Source organism: Felis catus, chromosome A3, assembly GCF_018350175.1.
Source record: "Felis catus isolate Fca126 chromosome A3, F.catus_Fca126_mat1.0, whole genome shotgun sequence".
Lineage (NCBI taxonomy): Eukaryota > Metazoa > Chordata > Mammalia > Carnivora > Felidae > Felis > Felis catus.
Window position 1 is genome coordinate 11,944,850 of NC_058370.1, and position 19,894 is coordinate 11,964,743.

Below are 19,894 nucleotides of genomic sequence, written 5' to 3' on the forward strand. Positions count from 1 at the left end.
AAGGGACTCGACATCCTACCAGTTCATGACGCCAAGACACAGGCAGACTACACCTGCCTTTACAACCCGTGAACCCTCACCTCCCTCCCAGGGTGCAATGCTGCTCTACCAGCATCACTGTGCAACGATCCTGATAATTAATGTTACAGGAAAAACATTTAAAATGTTTTAAGGAAGAAAATCAGGTTGCAAAACCTGATCCCAATTCCCTTAAAAAAGATGCACATATATATACATATACATATATATATTTGAACTGGTACATACATATATATATACACACACACACATAATATACATGCATGTATACGTGTGTGTGTATGTGTGTGTATGTATATACATATATTTATTTGCCCTGTATGGAAAAGAAACACACACACCTCCTATGTGCCAGGCACTGTGCTGATGTATAAAATACACATTATTTTAGTTCATGCCCACAATTACCCTGCAAGGCAATAAACCATGATAACACAGATGATAATATTAATAGCAGCAGCTAATAGTTACTGATTACTCAGCAGGCAGGCATTATACTAAGTGATTTCTATGCATTACCATGTTTAATATCTGCAATTCTAGGACGTGAAGGCACTATCACCTGCAGTTTACAGATAAGGAAACTGAGGCTAACGCCTGGCATCACTTACCTAGTAAATAGCAGATACAGAATTGTTTAAAAGTGAATTATTTTATCTTTATTTGACTATATAGCAGACGCACACGGTACAAAATTTTTAAAGGTACCAAAGAGTATTCAGTGAAAACTTGAGTCTCCAGGCTTTTTTTTTTTCTAGGTTTTTGCTATCACTGCCCTTCCCACCTGAGTAAATACATGATTTCCCACGTGTGCGGGGGCATCCAGAGGAAAAACCCCTGAAAGAGGGATGGGTGGATCAAGGCTACAGGCATTTTTAATTCTCACGCCGCGAGGCCTGCCCAGCTGTCTTCACACAGCCCATCTGTGTGAGCTGCTGAGAAGGCCGAGCTGAGTGCTCGCACCTGTCCCCTTCTCCAGAAGAGTGTCATCAGCTGCCGAGAGGCACCTTATCAGGAAGCTGTGCCCACCCTGCACCAGTTCACAGCCAATGACTAACAGGGCGTTAGGAGTCCAGCCCCTTCGCTTTAAAGAGGGACAACCAGTGTGGGTTCTTGCCCCAGAGCCCTCCTACTGAGGCTCAGGCTGGGCTTAAACTGAGATCCCTGCCGGTGTTTGGCTCCTTCTCCTCCCCTAGTCTCGTGTCCTCAAAGATTTATTCATGAAGAGCATCCCTCGATAAATTACATGTCCCAACCTCCTGTCTCAAGACTCTGCTTTTAGGCTCCCAACTTAAGACAACTGGTTCCAGGAGCGGAGTGGTTCCAGGAAGCACACTCGAAGGATGCTCGCCGAGGAGGGAGGTGGATCACTCAGCAGCCGGCTGGCAGTGAGGACCCCGGCACTGGTGGGAAAGCACTGGTAGTCCCTCAGCTGGGGTAGCAGTGCCACTGCTAAGACTCCCTCGTGGTGACTGGGTTGGGACACGGGGTGGGAGGCAGTGGCTCAGGCAGCATGTGTGGTGTTGGAGAGGTTATGGGGGAAATAATGAGAACAGCGGAACGGTGTGGTTTTGCGGAGGGCCGCCAAGGTTTTTTGTGTTATGTTCTTATTTCTTTTTTAAGGACAGAGACAGAGCAGGAGCGGGGAAGGAGCAGAGAGAGAGGGAGACGCAGAATTCGAAGCAGGCTCCAGGCTCTGAGCTGTCAGCACAGGGCCCGATGAAGGGCTCGAACTCACGAGCTGTGGGATCATGACCTGAGCCGAAGTCGGACGCTCAACTGACTGAGCCACCCAGGTGCGCCCCCCGCCCCGGCCAAGGTTTTGAAAAGAGAGAAGGACAGGCTCAGACAATCACCAACTTAGAGCAAAGTGGGAGTCGGAGGGCCTCCTTGGCAACATGTAAGCAGGCCCTCACCTGCTGCAGCTGGAAGGCTTCTAGAGCGAAGATCAGGCACGGGACTTAACTCCAAGAGGGGCAGATCTTGAGAAAGTTGAGCTCAAGAGGGTAAAGCTACGTACGTCCTCTCCTGCCGGGCCCTGCTAAGGAAGATGGGCGACTCTGAGACGTGGCGGAGGGTCATCTGGGGGAGATTTACATGAGCACCTTCAATCTCCAGATTCCTGTGGACCCTCTGGGCCAGCTGAAGTGCCCCCACCTCCCTGCTGGCATAAAGACCTCCCCAGGCTGTTTCAAGATTACACAGAAGTCCAAATAAGGCAGGCACCTTATGTTAACTCTTGCTCTCTGCCATTAACATAGTCCCAAAGGACCTAGACCATATGGACATTGCCCAGGACAGCACCGGGGTCCACTAGACTAGGTGGACAGCATGCTAATCTGACACAACAAGCAAGAAGTGGCAAGTGGATGTCTTGATAAGACACCTAGGCTTCAGACGACACAAAGTTTCAGGGGACCGCTCATCTGGGAAGGTAGGGGTCAAGTGGTCTGAAACATGACAAGACACTGCCTTCAAGTAAAAGACAAGATTTGCACCTTCCACCTCCCACCACTAAGAAGAAGCGCGATGCTGGGTAGGCCTCCTCCAGGCTTAGAGGCTATATATTCCACACTTGAGAAGACTACTTTGACCCATTTACTGGTTTGTGGGAGGCTGAGCGTTCTGAGTGGGGACCACAAGAAAGGGCCCCGCTGCAGTGCAAGCAGCCTGCCGATACCGTCTGGCAGACCCCCTGGCACCGGAAGTATCTGGGGTAGAAAGGGATGGTGTGTGACGTCTCGGGCAAGCCTCAATAGGAGGGCTCCTCAGCACAGGTCCCTAGGGTTCTGGAACAAGGTCATGCCATTTGCAGCAGAGAACTACACGGCATTCGGAAAACACGGGAGGAAAAAACCCAAAGAGCTCCTGGCATGCTACTGGGCTCTGGTAGAGACAGAGTGTCTGAGCATGGGGCGTCGAGTGCTCATGTGCCCAGAACTGTGCTTTCTAAGTGGCGTTGCCATAACCAGCCAGTTATAAGGCTGGGTGGGCCCAGCAGCAGTGCGTTGTAAGGTCCAGGTGTTACATTACAGATCAGGCTTGGCCAGGTCCGGCGGGCACAAGCACGCTGCATGAACAGGTGCCCCGGGCCTCTGCGTCCTCTACAGCTGTGACATCAACACCTCTCCCTCCGTTCCTACATACGGCCTCGCTGGGAGTTCCCCATGACCAGCTTGGTTCATGGGTGACTCAGTCAGCCTCTCACCTTGGCCGCTTCAGTGTTTATGCAACGGGCTCATGAACACAGCAGCTATGATGGCAGAGACGGGAGTTGTGCACAAGTCCAACAGCGTGGACTCCCTCCCACCATGGCTGTTCTAGCTACTGCTGTTGTTGAATGGGTGACTGGACAACCACACGGACCAACACCCAGCACCTGATGTGGTTCCATCCCCTGTGAAGACCAGCTAGCGGAATGACGGCCACTCGATTGTATCAGACCCCTTCCACCCTGGTAGTTCATTCTGACTGAGATGGACAAATGTGCCGGCGGGTATGTCTTTTGGATCGCACCGCTGTCCCAGGGCTCACAAGTGTCTGGTCCACTAAAGCGGGACACTGCCCAACAGCGTGTCAAACCAAGAGACTCACTTTATGGCAAGGGAGGTGCAGCGGTGGGCGTGCGACCATGGACCCCACGTGGTCCTACACGAATACGCCACCCCATCCAGAAGCCGCCAGCCAGCCAGAGTGGTAAGAGGGTCTCATAAAGAAGCTGAGGCACCGGCTCGGAGAGGACATCCTACGAAGACTGGAGCTCCCCCCCAGGATGCGACTGACTCCTTAAGCCAATGGCCATCATAGGGCAGTACGTCCCTAAGAGTAAGCGGGGCACAGCACCTGCTTACTGTAGGAGTGGCCCCATTCAACATCACTCTCAGAGACTCCCTTGGGAGTAGGGATTCCCACTTGGAGACCTTCTGCTCCCATAGCCTGCAACTACAGGCTCAGGGGGTCGAAAGGTCCTGGCTCCCAGAAGGTGACCTTTCCACCAGGGTTCACACAGTAGGCGTTACAATGGCTGCTGCCTGGTCCCTTGGGGCTCTTTGAGTCAACAGACCAGCAGGCCTGGAAAAGGCTTACCGATACTGGCAGGGATGACTGACCCTGATCATCATGAGGAGACAGGTCTGCTACTATATAATGAGGCAAAAAGGGATATACTTACTTACATAATCCTCTTTTAACCACAGATGATTTTTTGAAAATACTTTAATATATTTTTAGCACATTTTGTCAGCTGTAATTATAGAACCAAGTTATACTCTGGTAAGGTAAGTTTGAAAATCCAGTCCTTGACTCTGCTACCTACAGTAGTTACCCCAAAGAGACTCTAAAATGAGAATCCATCCCTCAGGGCAGTTTGTTTTCTGGGGGGAGAGGCTGTCCAAATGTTTCGTTTTTAAAGCAGCTCACCCTTTCAGAGCAATGTTATTCCTTTTTCAAGCACAGAGGAGAACATTTATGTGGTACAAGAGGAAATCAGAGAAAATCAGCCCCAATGTAGCAACTTTCAGAATACAATTATTTAACAGTTATTATTTATTATTTTTTAAATTTAGACTATTTTGGTGTAACTGGAAGATTTGAGTAGAAAATCTAACCTATGGATGATAAAAGGCTTAGCCAAGAGGAGATGACCATAAAACTAGGTAAGTCAAGGCAGGACTCCAGGAAAAAGGAGGAACTTATTCCACGCCGAGGGCACACATTTAGTTCATGGCAGTAGAACAGCAACAAGATGTGCCAAGAACATAGTCCCCTCTGACCCGTGTATCTAGAAACTGAGTCTGTGCTGGCACTCCTCCCTGCCTCGAGCACAGCCTCGAAAATCCTGAGAGTCTAACGTGATCATTTTGTCAGTTTGACAACCAATTCTGGCCTCTGCCTCTAAGACAGCTACTCTAATACCAACAAATGAATGCCTGTTTCTTCTCTAATAAAAATCAAAGCACCTCAGATTCGAGGAGTTTCCTGGGAGACACTGTAAGCTGTGTCAGCATTTGACTTTAACAGTCTAAAAAGTAACAAAAGCTGTTACAGTTACAGCTAGGATTCTCCCTTTGTCTTAAAATTAAAAAAAAAAAAATTTAAGAACTTAAGTACAATTAGAATGTCATTACTACAGGGGCGCCTGGGTGGCTCCATTGGTTAAGCGTCTGACTTCGGCTCAGATCATGATCTCAGTTTGTGAGTTCTAGCCCTACGGAGCTCTGTGCTGACAGTTCGGAGCCTGCAGCCTGCTTGGGATTCTGTGTCTCCCTCTTTCTCTACCCCTCCCCCACTCACACTCTGTCTCTCTCTCTGTCTCTTTCTCTCAAAAACAAATGAACATTAAAAAAAATTTAAAAATATCATTACTACACCTGCTTTTTCTGAAATTACCTTTAGTTAGTAACTCAGGAATTGAGTGATTTCTCATCACTTTCCACTCAAAACACCCACTGACACAAGGAGCATTATTCTTTTTTTTTTTTTTTAAATGTTTGTTTTAGAGAGAAGGGGGCGCCTGGGTGGCCCACTGGGTTGAGCGTCCGACTTCAGCTCAGGTCATGATCTCACAGTTCGTGTGTTCGAGCCCCGCATCGGGCTCTGTGCTGACAGCTCGGAACCTGGAGTCTGCTTCGCATTCTGTGTCTCCCTCTCTCTCTGCCCCTCCTCCCCCACTCATGCTCTGTCTCTGTCTCAAAAATAAATGGATATTAAAAAAAAATTTTTTTAATGTAAATTAGAGTGCGTGCACGAGGGGGAGAAGGGCAGACAGAGGGGGACAGAGGATCTGAAGCAGGCTCTGCACTGACAGCAGAGAGCCTGATGTGGGGCTCAAACTCACGAAGCGTGAGATCATGGCCTGAGCCAAAGGCAGACACTCAACTGAGCCGTCCAGATGCCCCACAAAGAGCACTATTCTCCTACTAAAAAAAAAAAAAAAAAAATTGAAATCCTTTAGTCAGAACAAGAACGAGTCAATAATACTAAAGGCACATAGTTAAGAAAGTTATGACAAGGAAGCACTTTTGTGTATCCTACCAATGATTCAGTCAAATCCAGTGTTTCTAATTATCAGTAGTATTCAGGCTAGGCCTTGGCATTTGAAAGGGCAAATTTCCAGCCCTTACTTAACCCCTTCTCTGAACCCTTTCCTCTCTCTGAAATAAAGTATGATTGTGGGAGGGAAAATCTCCTGTTTCGCTATACGCGACAGAGGATAGTGGGCAGTACAATTATTTCCTTTTTAGTCCTTGTAAATTTCAGTCCTAAATATAGAGCGAATCAGCACTGACAGAAGTAAATATGTGAACTTTAATGAAAAGACTAGTAAAAAGGAAAGAACACAAAAAATGATACAAATTCAAACCAAGTAAAGTCATCGAATCTACATGTGGTTTGGAAGGGAGTGAAGCAGAATGAAACAGCTGAAGTTGTCAATGAAAAGGACTGTTCTTTTTCTGTCTAGCTCTTTGTGCAAAAAAAAAAAAAAGAAAAAATTTTTTTAAAGGCCTAAGCTACAAAATTCCCTAAGTACAGAAAGTATCCAAAAGCTCTGAAGAAGGGTCAAGAAAATATTTTTAGAATTTCATGTAGATACCTTTTTTTTTTTAGAAAGAATGAGAAAAGTCTGGAGGCTCATTTGAAATTACAAGACAATAGAAGGGGGAAAATGTGCTTTTAAAGTGTAGATAGTCCTTTTCTATACCAATAGTTTCTTAGGTACTCTGAATGTTTAACTGTAACACGAAAGGCCAATCGCGTCTCTCAATGACTGCGGTCTGAAAAGTGACTTTGGGCTAGAAGAGGGAGGCTGGGAGAGTTTATCCCTAAAGAATGAAAACTCTATTTTCTCTGGCAGCTTCATCTAGATTCTTCGTTGGCACAAAAGCTGGAAATTCTTGAAATGGTGGAGAGCTCAATATTTTGTTACACTTTGCTCCGGTAAGAGAAAAGAAAGCTTTCCTCCAATTTACATACTTTATGAAATATAAAACTATTTTGATAGCTTGGTCAGCATTTCTAAATTCTAACCAAATGTCTTCTAACATAATAAAAAATACCTTCTGGACCCCAGCACTCTTCTCGGAATTACCCTTAGCATTCCAATCACCTGAGTTAGCTAACAAAAGTTTTGAGAGCAAGATTTACTTGCCATCAACCCTCCCACGACCCGGCCCTACAGGCTACGGTTATTTCTGCTACATCAGTGAAGAAATGAACCCTGTGGATGGAGAGCCTTGGCCGGTCCCCAACACCATTCCACCCTGTGTCCAGAATGGGGAAGCCAGGAGGTCAGAGTTCATGCTACAACCTCTGGACGAAACGGGAAGAAGAGGAGGCCACCTTTCCCCTCTGTGACTGCTCCTGTCAGGGTAGTAGGCCTGAAGCTGGAGCGGCTTATCACACGGAGGGAGCCTGCCTGAGGCTGAAGCCAAATCAAAGGGAAGCACTGTTGAGAAGTGGAGAAGAGGAGACTCCACCTGAGTCTGAAGCCAGCGTCACTGGTAGGTGTTTTGGTTCCACAGGCCAATGGGTGTGCAACTCCACCCCTGCCAATTTTTCTTTGAATCGATTTGAACCGATTTGTCCCTTGAATGGAAAGAGCCCTATGTTCGTTAAGATGCTTTTAGCTGCAAGTAAAAGAACACCTGCTTAAAAATGGCTTCAACAACAGATGTTTCTCATTTCATACAACAGGCAGCTCCAGGGCTATCAATTCAACAAAACAATAATGCGGTCAAGAATCTGGGTTTCTCATCTGTCTCCCTGGCAACCCTTAGCATTCTGGCTTTTGTGTTTGAGCTACAGTGATGGCAAGATGTCTCCCAATGCTCCAGGCATCAGATCGTCACACAACTGAATCAAAGGTATGGGAAACTTTTTACCAGAGAGGATAAGGCACGCTCCACCTCCACCCTCTTCCCCGTGGTCTCACTGGCCAGGATGGGGTTTCACACTGCCTTGCTGCCTTCACCTCATTCAACCCATCAATGAATGGCAAAGGAGAGTGGAATTATCACGATGGCAAAGGCCAGTCTTGACTTGGAGGGGCACGCCTTCCTTGAGTGCACTGTGGCAAGATACCTGATCAAAATTAGGGTTCTATTTTCAAGGAAGAAGGGGGAAATGGCCCTTGGGTAGGCAACCAACAGCGTCTGCCATAACTCCTAGAACAAGCACTGGTGTTCACTGACCTACAGTTGCCCAAACATTCAAAGAGTGAAGAACATGACATTCCAAACCAAATTATAAGAACCATCGTTTCCATGGCACAATAACTAAACACACATCAGCTACAGTTCTTATTCTAAGAAACTATGAAAGCTGACTGCAAAACTGTACATTCCTTGGAGTGGTGTTTTAAGTCTTTACTGAATGTCCCAGAAGAGGTGTTAGTTGTGTAGGTTATTTTCAGTGTCCTGATAGCAGAAAAGGGATGATCATACCATTCTTAGACCTTGAAGGCTTTCTATCTCGTTAGCTAAGGCTGTTAGAATCTGCCGGGATGTGCAGCTCAAGAGCCTGCTAAACAGAGAATAGGAACTCTAAGTAAAATTGCTTTCCAACTCTTGACTGAAGATCAGTACTATCCACTGCTGTTTCTTCCTTAAGATATGGCATCACTGGGAGTTACAAGGCTCACGTGAGGTGGCAATGCAAAAGCTCATAGGTGAGAACTAGGCACCACTTAGAGGGGTAATGTGAAGCCCAGGGAAAACACAGGAGGGGCTGAACCAGCTTAGTAGGAATGCAGATGATGAGAGGGGACGGGGAATCAAAGTCTGAACATTCATTTCCAAAGCTAAGCTAAACCATCAATGTATTATAAAAATATTACTCAACCAAACCTGTAAGGCAAAGAAAATTAACTTACAGAGAGCATCGGCGGTGATAAGGGAAAATTAAATCTCATTAGTAGGCAAGTGAAAACTAGTAAAAGCAACACAATATCACAAACTGATAAATGCCTTAGCGGGTCTCCGTGAAACCTTATTTACCATGCCTTAAGCACCCCCAAACACATTTTTGTCTTGATTTTAATACTTCCTGAGAAGTAAGGTCCCTGCTTCTTCCTTCATTAACCATTTCAATTAACTTTCATGTGAGCTCACATCTGTTATTACACTGATTCATTCCCTCTAAATAGGAGCTGATTACCTTTTTTTTTCCTTTTTTAATTTTACTGAAGTATAGTTGACATACAGAGGCTAGTTATCTTAACAATTTATTGCCACAGGAAACAAGAAAGACATGCAAGTGAGGTAGAATGGAATACACCTGAACACCTTAGATCTCATTCTGACATTAAAGTGAGCCATTTCTCCTTCTTAGACCATGAAGTGACAGTTCCTTCTGGCTGTAAAATTCAGTGACCCTATGAATTAAGTGTCCATTACTTGCCTTAGTAGACTTGGGTGTCTGCATAACCTAGTAACAGAGGTCAATGTGCCCCGAGGGTAGTTCTAGAAGCAGAACGGCGGGGGGGGGGGGGGGGGTTCTATGTGACCTTTAGGAGGTCATCACTCCTGAGTCACGGTGTCCTCATCTGTAAAATGGGATCATAACACCCTTGTGGCAGGTTGCAGTGAGGATTAAATGAAATCGGGCATGTACCACATCTCATGCTGTTTCTGGCACTAGGAAGGCACTCAAAAAATGGTATTATTACTGCTTTTATTATAGGATCACTGACAAGCACTTACCTAAAGAAACAACAGCAACACTCTCTGGCAAGAAATGTAATCTGTATCGGATCAGTAAATGCACCAATATGATGCAGATAGCTGTGGGAAAAAAATAAGACACTGTTAAAACAGCACAATTTCAAAGAATAAACACCAAGTTCAAAGCAATGGTTACTTCTGGGGGGGGGGTGCTACTGCTAAGGAAAATGGACAGCAGACAATGACATGGGAAACTTCAGTTCTTTTTCCAATCTCTTATTTCTTAACCTGGAAGGAGATTCACAGTGTTTTATAGCATTGTCTCCAGATTTTTTATATGCCTGAACTAGTTTATTTTCCAGTGGTTGCTGAAAGAGCAACGGACATCTAATCTTTTCCCCTAACCGCATAAACCTTATACAATCATGTATTCAAATCTCTAATTCTGAGAAATGGTCTTCAACTTTTTGGAAGTAATCACCTGGAAAATCTGAAATGGGAGGAGGAAGTCAGTGAAATCAATCCCTTTAATCAAATATAACTGCAACAGAATATGTTGCCACAAAGTGTTTTGCCACCATGGGATTGGTTCTCTTTTCACAGAGAATGAAGTGAGAGTATAGTCCACAGAGAACAAAGTCAAAACTGTGGTCTGGTGGGAGAACATCAGAGACCTAAAGGTGGGGTGCCTGCTCCTCAGCTAGGTACTGGGGCTCCCACTAGTTGAGGGCTCCCCATGGCCAGGCACTGCACTGAGTACTTCTCACAGTCTCATTTAGCCCCCAACACCCCTCTTAATTAGCTATTATTACCATAATCTCCTTTGATTATAGGCACAAAAACAGGCTTCAAGAGGTCATGTCACTGTAGGTGCTTCAGGGTTGAGCCCGATTCCAACCCTGTGCCTTTATGTTTTTAAGTTTTATTTATTTATTTTGAGAGAGAGAGTGTGTGCAAGTGCAGAGGCCCATAAAGGCCTCAAACTCAAGAAACTGTGAGGTCATGACCTGAATCGAAATCAAGAGTTGGAGACTTAACTGACTGAGCCCCCCGGGCCCCCCAACCCTGTGCCTTTAGCCATAGGCATCCACCACCTCCCTTCCGCCTGTCTTCACTCCTCAGTCAACAAAACAGGAGTCATGTTTAATTTTGCTCACAGAGGGGCGGTCACGAAAAGAAACAAAAGAATGTAAAACTGAAAGAGATAAGTATCTCTGGACCCTCCCCCCCATACGAGTATATTTTCACATAAATAATTCCTAAATGTAATTTCATGGCCCAAATGCAAGTGTGTGTATCTCTTTCTTTTATTATGCACCTAGGTGGGATAGCATCTCATCAATCACAGGACTATGTTAACAGTACTAAGTATAACTGTTGCCTTTTTTGTAAAAGGAAATGTTTAAACAATCCGCATAGTGGTTAAATGGCCACCCTCAGAGCCTGCACTGACAGACTAGATATTGTTAGGCCCACCAAAAAGCACCAGGTGGCCAGAAAAAGGAAACAGTTGTAAATATAGAAATTTTGTCCTTCTTGCATTCTGTGCTTTCAACTATCAATCTGTGGTGTTACTTTATTATAAATATTTAACCTAGTTAGAAAAATCCTACATTAAATACCAAGAGCAAGAAAAATGTTCTAATGCGTAAGCACAACATGTGACTAGTGAGCAGGCCTACTGTCTAAAAAGGCAGGTACATAAGTGGGCTAAATATAGATCTAGGGAGTTCACTCAGTTTCTGATCTTTCTTTGCACCAAGCTAGATGAAAAAATTAATTGAAAAGTTTATTCTCGGGGTGCCTGGGTGGCTCAGTTGGTTAAGCCTCCTGACTTTGGCTCGGGTCATGATCTCATGGTTCGTGAGTTTGAGTCCTGTGTTGGGCTCTCTGCCATCAGCACGGAGCCTGCTTCAGATCCTCTGTCCACCCTCCTCTGGCCCTGCCCTACGCACTCTTGCTCTCTCTCAAAAATAAATAAACATAAACTTTAAAAAAAAAAAACTTCAAAGTTTAGGGGCACCTGAGTGGCTCAGTCGGTTAAGCGTCCGACTTCGGCTCAGGTCATGATCTCGCGGTTTGTGAGTTTGAGCCCCGTGTCAGGCTCTGTGCTGACAGCTCAGAGCCTGGAGCCTGCTTTAGGTTCTGCTTCTCTCTCTATGCCCCTCCCTTGCTCACGCTCTCTCTGTCTGTCTCTCACAAAAATAAACATTAAAAAATTAAAAAAAAAAAAACTTCAAAGTTTAAAAATAAATAGTTTATTCTTGTAAATCAAACAACAATTTGCCCCTTTAAGACAAAGGGGAAAACCATCTATCAACAGAGAGTGCTAAGTAGGAGGTTCAGCAATGCCAGGGAATGGTCTTCAACCGTTTAAAAGAATGAGGTCTGAAAAGATGGCCCAAAGAATGGATGAAAATATTTGTAAATCATTAATCTGATACAGGTCTAGCAACCAGAATACATATGAACTCTTACAACTCAATAACAAAAAGACAAACAATGAAATTTGAAAATGGACAAAGAACCAGAATAGACATCCCTCCAAACAAACAAACAAACAAACAAACGGCCAATTAGCACATGAAAAGATGCTCAACCTCATTTGTCCCTGGAGAAATGCAAATCAAGACCACAAGATGCAACTTCACACTCACCAATGAGTAAGAGATGGTGATAATTAAAAAATAAAACAAAACACAATGGAAAATAACAAGTGTTGGCAAGGATGCGGAGACACCGGAACTCTAGGCCATTGCTGGGGGGCACGAAATATGGTACGGCCTCTGTGCAAAGTATGAGTTCCTGAGAAAGTTACACATAGAGCAACCATTTAACCCAGCAGCTCCACTCCTGTATGTATGTATGTATCAAAGAGAAATAAAAACATACATCTACGCAAAAACCTATACACAAATGTCGACAGCAGCCCTATTCACAATAGCCAAAACACAGAAACAATCCAAATGTCTGTCAATTGGCGAATAAACATAATGTGGAATATCTATAAAGGAAATTATTACTCAGCCATAAAAATGAATGTACTTCTAACACACGCTACGACACAGATGAACCTCGAAGACATGATGCTAAGTGAAAGAAGCCAGACATAAAAGACCACATATTGCATGATTCTAGTTGTGTCTGAAATATTCTGAGTAGGCAAATTCCTAGGGATAGAATGCAAAATAGTGTTTAGTAAAGACCGGGGGTAGGGGAAGATGGGGAGTGATGGCTTTCGATGGATACTGAGTTTCCTTTTGGGGTGATGAAAACGTTCTGAAACTAGATAATGCTGATCGTTGCATCGGCATTGTGAGAGTCCTCGATGATACTGAATCGTACACTTTAGATAAAATGGTATATATTTTATGTTTAACACACATTCTTCAAAAAAAAGCAGATATAAAAAAATAGAACATAAAAGGATCTCCAAGGCATCTGTGAGATGAAAAAGCAAGTTACTGAATCCTGTTTGTATTAAAACAAACAAAATCCAAGCTCTATGTGCCTTTACAAATGAATGTGCATATGAAGGTATATATGTATATACACACACAAGTACATGTTTTCAAGTAACCTTGGAAAAAACAGAGCAAGAGGCAAAGGTTTCTGTGAGGTATGGAGGGTAGGTATACCACAAGTTAATGTTTCTAAACATTCATGCCTGAAGTAATCATTATGGAAACTTCATCAAAACAGGCATATCAATTTTAGTAACTCCATTAAGTTTAATGGCGTTAAATAAAATGCATGTGCATAATGGAGTTATATAAAATGTATGTGCCAAATGATGCTGTTAATCTAGTAGGTCAATAAAAATGACTCACCATTGTTTCTGCAGAGTCCAAGATCAGCAAGGGTTAAATGTAAGTCAACTGATTTCAAGCTTCTAAAGTCAAAAGTAACTAGAGTTTTGGCATCCTTTCTCAAAAAAGGGGAACACACTGTAATCCTTTGACAAGCTTAAAGGACATAAAAGTTACAATTTCATTTGACTTGACTAAAACAGTAAACAAAAGTGGTTAAATGTGTTCCAGGTTAGGAGTTCCTGAAGTCTAGAATAAATCATGGACCCCAATTTCCCTCAATTCACTACAGTTCATGTACTCAGTGAGTTAGCAAGATACCTATTAAAAAATTTTTTTTCTTTTAATCTTCATTTACTTTTGAGAGAGAGAGGGAGACAAGAGTGCGAGCAGGGGAGGGGCAGAGAGAGAGAGAGGGAGACACAGAATCTAAGCAGGCTCCAGGCTCTGAGCTGCCAGCACAGAGTCCGACTCGGGGCTCAAACTCACAGACTGTGAGATCATGACCTGAGCTGAAGTTGGAGGCTTAACTCACTGAGCCACCCAGGCGCCCCAGCAAAATACCTATGAACTCCAATTTCTTATCAGATTTATATGTTTGGACATCTAATCAGGAATCAATATACAAGATACATATTTTGTTGATAATATACAAGAGAAAAAATGTCTTCAAATTTATTTAAAAAGAAAGCATTCCACTCTGCTAATGCATGCTGACCTATACATAAAAAATGGAGACACCAATTCCTAGACTGCCAACAGTCTGATTAGGTGAAAACAAAACGCACCTGACACTAGTGTGACTGTGAAGTCCAGGTTTACCATCTGTTTGAAAAGATATCCAAGTAAAATACACAACACTAGTAAATAGTTTAGACCTTTCTGGCCCCAAAGATGGGTTACCACTGTGCTGGGTTTGGCCGGGATTAAAAGCACTATAACCCCCTGTTTTGTGGTCTCAGGCACAAACCAACTTTAAATGCTCCACACCCTGAAAATTACTTTGAAAGTCTGACTTATTCTTTTTATCTTCCCATGAAAAAAGGAGACTACAAACCAAAGTTTTCTTCCTGGTCTCTGCCTTTTATGTTCTCTGCCATTATGAAGCTGACAACAATGTAAAGAGACTAAGAATACTCGTCCTTCAAGATTATGGATTCAAGTACTAAAGATTTCTTGAGCAAGAACTGTTTTTCTTTACATTCAACTACCATCACAGAGCAAAAAGGAGAAGCAAGAGTCCTTGATTGTTGAAGTCATCCCCTAGAAACAGAAACAAAATTCAACTACATTCACAAAGTAAAAAATTATCTGGGCATATCAGGTCCATACGGGACAATGAATGCCTGTGGTTTGTGTACTTTTTCTGTATTCTATTTAAAAGGTTTTTTAGGACACCTGGGTGGCTCAGTTGGTCGACTTTGATCTCGTGTCCGTGGGTTCAAGCCCTGAGCCGGACTCCGTGCTGACAGCTCAGAGCCTGGAGCCCGCTTCGGATTGTGTGTCTCCCTCTGTCTCTGCCCCTCCCCTGCTCGTACTCTGTCTCTCTCTTTCTCTCAAAAATAAATAAACATAAATTTATTTTTTTAAGTTTTTTTGGAACCTATGAGAGATAAGGCTGAAACCTCAGGCTGAAAACCTGAGATTTTATTTATTTTTTTAAAGATTTTCTTTTTAAGTAATCTCTACACCCAACGTGGGGCTCGAACTCATGACCCTGAGATCAGGAGTTGAATGCTCTTCTGACTGAGCCAGCCAGGCACCTCGAGTCCTGGGATTTCAAACAAAATTATTATATTAAAACTATTTGACCATTAACCAGAAAATATAAATATGCCAACTTCACTCTTCAAAATAGAGTGTGGATTTGGGTCAAATTCAAAGCTATTTCTTCCTTAGTCAGCTAGTCCAAAGTGGTTACGTAGTTTCATCTGTTTGTTTTTTTTGTTTTTTGCTTTTGTCTAAAACAGTTCTCTACGGTCTCCGGGAGGCATCTAAACTATCACCTATTACCTAAACTTCTTGACTGATGTCTGGCAACCCAAATTTTAATCTCTAGTCTCCCCAAAACCAGGCAAGTCAATCACTTCATCTCTCTGGACCTAAATTTTCTCACCCGTTACAGGAGGAGGTTGAACAAAATGAGTGAATCTGTTCAAAGAAAAATATTACGTAAGTAAATAACAGCACAGGTGGTACACAGATATGGTAAAAGTCACAACCACAGTTAATGGGAAAGTTAAAGGGGAAGGAAAAAAGTGTGCTAGGGCAAGGGTGTCTGATCTTCTACTCAGCGGCAAAACCTTTAATTAAATAAAATTTACATGGAAACCTGAGAGCAAAGTGACAAAATGCTGTCTCTGGTCAAAAAGGCAGATGCCCTCCCATTGGACTTACCCCGCCTCCGTTATCACCACCATCTACACAAGCATACACGCTCATGAGCACAGCTTGAAATCCACTATACTAGAAGATGCTCAAGGTTCTTTCTAGGTCAAAAATCCTTCCTTTCTTCCAAATGATATCTAAAACATTATAGAAAGAGCTCTTCAGAATTGCTAAGCTCGGCGATTTTACGAAGAAAAAGGAGTACCCTGTTATGTTATGAACTGATCACCGTCCCTCAGTGTCTGAAGCGCAAAAACCACACGGAAGGGAGACTTGACGTCAAGTAAATGGTGGCTTAGATCGGGTGGACCTTATGGACCACACACACAGACACTCAAGATGGCAGACGAGGGTGTCTCCACATTCACCTAGGACGAGGAGGCTGAAGAAAATGGTCATGCCGCTTGACTGTTCCTCCTGCTGAGCCTGCTCCCCCGTTTGCACGGGGAGAATGGGCCTGGCAGGGGTCGGGAGCACCAGTTTCGTAGTGACAACCAAGGTAGTGTGGAGAGTGGCATTGAAACCTTCATGAGTTGTATTAGGGAACCTGTTGGACACAAAAAGCAGCAGTATTAGATAAAGGGAAACGGGCCCTGAGTACCAACACATGCGCACACGCACACACGCAGAAGGGGAATCTGGCAAAGAGGATGATGGATTCACAAGTCTTAGAACCAAACTGATTCTGAAAGTTCCTGCCTGCCACAGCAGGAGAGTACCAGTGGCTTCAGGTGCTCTGAACCCAGCCGCTTATGGGACAGAAACAAGGGGGGAATTAGGGCCAGCGTAGAAATAAAATGCTGCCTGCTCTCTGGCATTTAATAAGGGATTCAAACGGAGGCACACTGGACTGTCATCACATTCCAAGATCCAACATTATTTACATGGCGCCTTTATTTCTCCAGTTTACATTCTTTTCCTTGAATTATAGCTGCAAGTTGACGAAGCCACCTGAATTTACCCAACTGTTGATCCGGTTGGAACACCTCACCCCACTTGACAAAATCCTTCTCAGATTTCCAAAGGCTCAAATGTAACGTCCCCTGTAATACGGCATCTGCCCCGTTTCTCCGTGCTCTCCTTGCTCTGGGGTGGGATTGTTAAATAGGGCAATATTCATATAATAATCATTGCAACTGTGATTATAACAGCTAGTGTTTATTGAGTAATGCTTCATGCCAGAGACTAGGTAACATCACAACTTCTCATTTCATAGGCATACCATGCCTGAGATGGGGACTATCACTTTCCCTTTTTTACCCATGAATAACTGAAACTCAGAGAGGCTGCATAACGGGGCCAATATCTCAGCCAGCCGGCGGCAGAATCAAGCTTTGAGACCAAACTTGAAATCACTGGGGCCCTCCCACCTCTTTTGCCTTGCGCTGCTGAGGCCCAGTTCAGTGTCTGCAATAGAGCACACACTGGGTAAATAAGCTGCCAAGATGAAATGACCACCCAGCTGAAGACACGTATCTGAAAAGATGTCAGGGGAGGGAGTCAGATTTCAACCATGGGGGTTCCTTCTTAATTTTTACCTACCCTTCCACATAGGTAGGGCATCTGTAACATGCAATAGATTGTGCCCGGCACGCGCAGAGACAGACTAAAGAGTGGTCCTTCCCCCCGAAGTACCTGGAGGACACTGGACGCCTCACACATCTCTATCTCATCTCGGCTAGCCCCTCACTCTTTCTATTCCAGCCATCCTGCCTTTCTTTCTGTCCCTAAAAGACACTAAGCCCTTTCTTGCTTCCAGCCATTTGCACTTGCTTGTTCCCTCTCCTATCCCTCCTTCCTGTCCTTAAAGTTTCAGCTGGCATGTCACGTCTTCCTGCAGGGACGCCCGCCCTAACACTTCCATTTCCTTTTAGAGCGCTGAAATCATCTTGCCTATTGATGGTCTATTCCCACTAAAATGTAAACTACCTGAGGGCGGCTCCTGGTCGGCCTCCTTCACTACTATGTGCCCAGGGCCTGGAATAGAGTAAATGGCCAACAGTTAATGAATGAATGAATCTCGGTGGAGGAGACAGAAGAGAAAAATGACCGTTACAATGGAAGAGGCGACTGGCTAAGTAGGGCGGGTAGGGGACTTGCTGGAGGAGGCGGCGGAGCTCTCCCCAATATTCAGAAGACCGAAAAATGGGAAAATGAAATCTGGGTTGCGGTTTCGGCCAGACGGCTTTCGAGGCCTGCCCTGGGCTGTCGATTCCCTGCACGAGGATCTGACCTCCAGGAGGCTTAAGGGCCGGGCTGGGCCCAGGCCCATCCCTCCCGCCCTCCTCGCTGGCGCCGGCATGGTTCGTCCTGGCCAACCGGCACAAGGAGCTCCGCCTTTCAGGGCCGGAGGGCGGCCTGAGGCGCTCGCTGTCACACCCGCCGGGGCCCAGCCCTGCCGCCTCCGCCGCCCGGGAAATGCCCACTCACTCCTCTTCCGCCATCTTCTCCCCCATCCTGCGGAGCCTCCAAGACCACCGAGTTCGGAGCCGGGGGCTAGCAGGGACTGCTTTTGCTTCCGGCTTCCGCTGGAGGCGCGGGCTGGCGGAGGAGCGGGGGGCGGGGCCTCGGCCGCGCGAGGGCGGCCCTTCTGTCCCTTCGTCTCTGTGGCCTGAAGGTGGGAGGACCCTGCCAGGGCACTTTTAGGACGCCTGACTGCCCTGCGTCTGGTGACCTTCTGGCCCCGTGAAGTTTTGGCCTTTCTTCATCCCAGGGCGGGGACGTTTTGAGGGAAGCTCCTGTGAGGTCGTTGTGACTCACCCTGAGAGCAAGCGCTCTCCATCCAGTGTGGAGGACTGCGTTCCGAAAGTTGAGAAGGAAACGTCTAACCGAGGCTGCGCAGAGGGGCCCCAGGGGTACACTTCCCCGATCTGAGCCCCAGTTTTCCTCGCTGTAGAGAGAGGACTAGCCACTTGGGCCTCGCAGAATCGTGCAGTATTCTATATGTAAACAATTACCGAGTTCTGACTATATGCCTATCATTCAAATAGGTGATGACGATCTGGTCCTGGGTGTTTCGTTAATTTGCTCGTGGAGTCGGCTGCATGTGCCTAGCGGTGGTCTGTAGGGTTGAGCATATCAGGAAGGAACGAGGCAGGGTTGGGTTGTAGGGGTAAGAGGGACTTCGTCAGGAGGGCTGGTACCCTTGTGTAAGGTCTTTGGATGGGACACCACCTCTGCTTTGGCCACCTCCTTCCAGGTCCAAGACGTCATATCTCATAGCAGCTGTAGTAGCTGCCTGAACCGTAAACTTGTCTCTGGCTCTGCTGTTGTTCCTCACGGCCTTCTGCACCACGGGCTCCAGCGATCCTTGGAAAACATTTTTGAGTTATTTATTTATTTAAACAATCTCTACACCCAACCCCAAGATCAAGAGTTGCCTGCTCCTGGGACTCAGCCAGCCAGACCCTCCCCCCTCCAGTGATCCTTTAAAGCTTCAGTCATTTACAGTGGAATGTTACTTGGTGATCATGAAGAAAGAAATCTTGCCATTTGCAACAATGCGGATGGAACTAGGGTGTATTGTGCTCAGCAAAATAAGTCAGGGAAAGACAAATACGTGGTCTCACTCATATGTGGAATTTAAGAAACAAAACATGAACACAGGGGAAGGGAAGGAAGAAAGATAAAAACAGAGAGGGAGGCATACTGTAAGAGACTCTTAAATACAGAGAACAAACTGGGGGTTGCTGAAGGGGCGGTGGGTGGAGGGATGGGCTAAATGGGTGGTGGACATTAAATAGGAGGGCACTTGCTGGGAGGAGCACTGGGTGTTATACGTGAGTGATGAATCACTGAGTCTACTCCTGAAACCAATACTACCCGGTATGCTAACTAACTTGAATTTAAAGACAAGGGGTGCCTAGGTGGCTCAGTTGGTTGAGTGTCCAACTTCTGCTCAGGTCACGATCTCACGGTTTGCGGGTTTGAGCCCCACGTCGGGCTCTGTGCTGACAGCTCAACGCCTGCTTTGGCTTCTGTGTCTCCCTCTCTCTCTTC

At 45.3% G+C, this 19,894-nt stretch overlaps 1 protein-coding gene across 4 annotated transcripts in view; it reads right to left on the minus strand.

The window, feature by feature from the left end:
- Nucleotides 1-18,450, minus strand: part of SLC9A8 (solute carrier family 9 member A8) — a 67,813-nt gene extending 49,363 nt beyond the window's left edge. For 2 of the 4 annotated variants that reach the window (XM_019826371.3, XM_006929668.5), the window contains exons 1-4: nt 18,326-18,439; nt 17,825-17,872; nt 16,264-16,442; nt 9,738-9,818 (exon numbers count right to left, since the gene is read on the minus strand). In XM_019826371.3, coding sequence (XP_019681930.1) covers nt 9,738-9,818; nt 16,264-16,442; nt 17,825-17,872; nt 18,326-18,351 — 334 coding nt within the window. In that variant the 5' untranslated portion in view covers nt 18,352-18,439. The other 2 variants (XM_011280748.3, XM_045053506.1) reach the window with 2 other exon arrangements.
- Nucleotides 18,451-19,894: the final 1,444 nt, after the last annotated feature.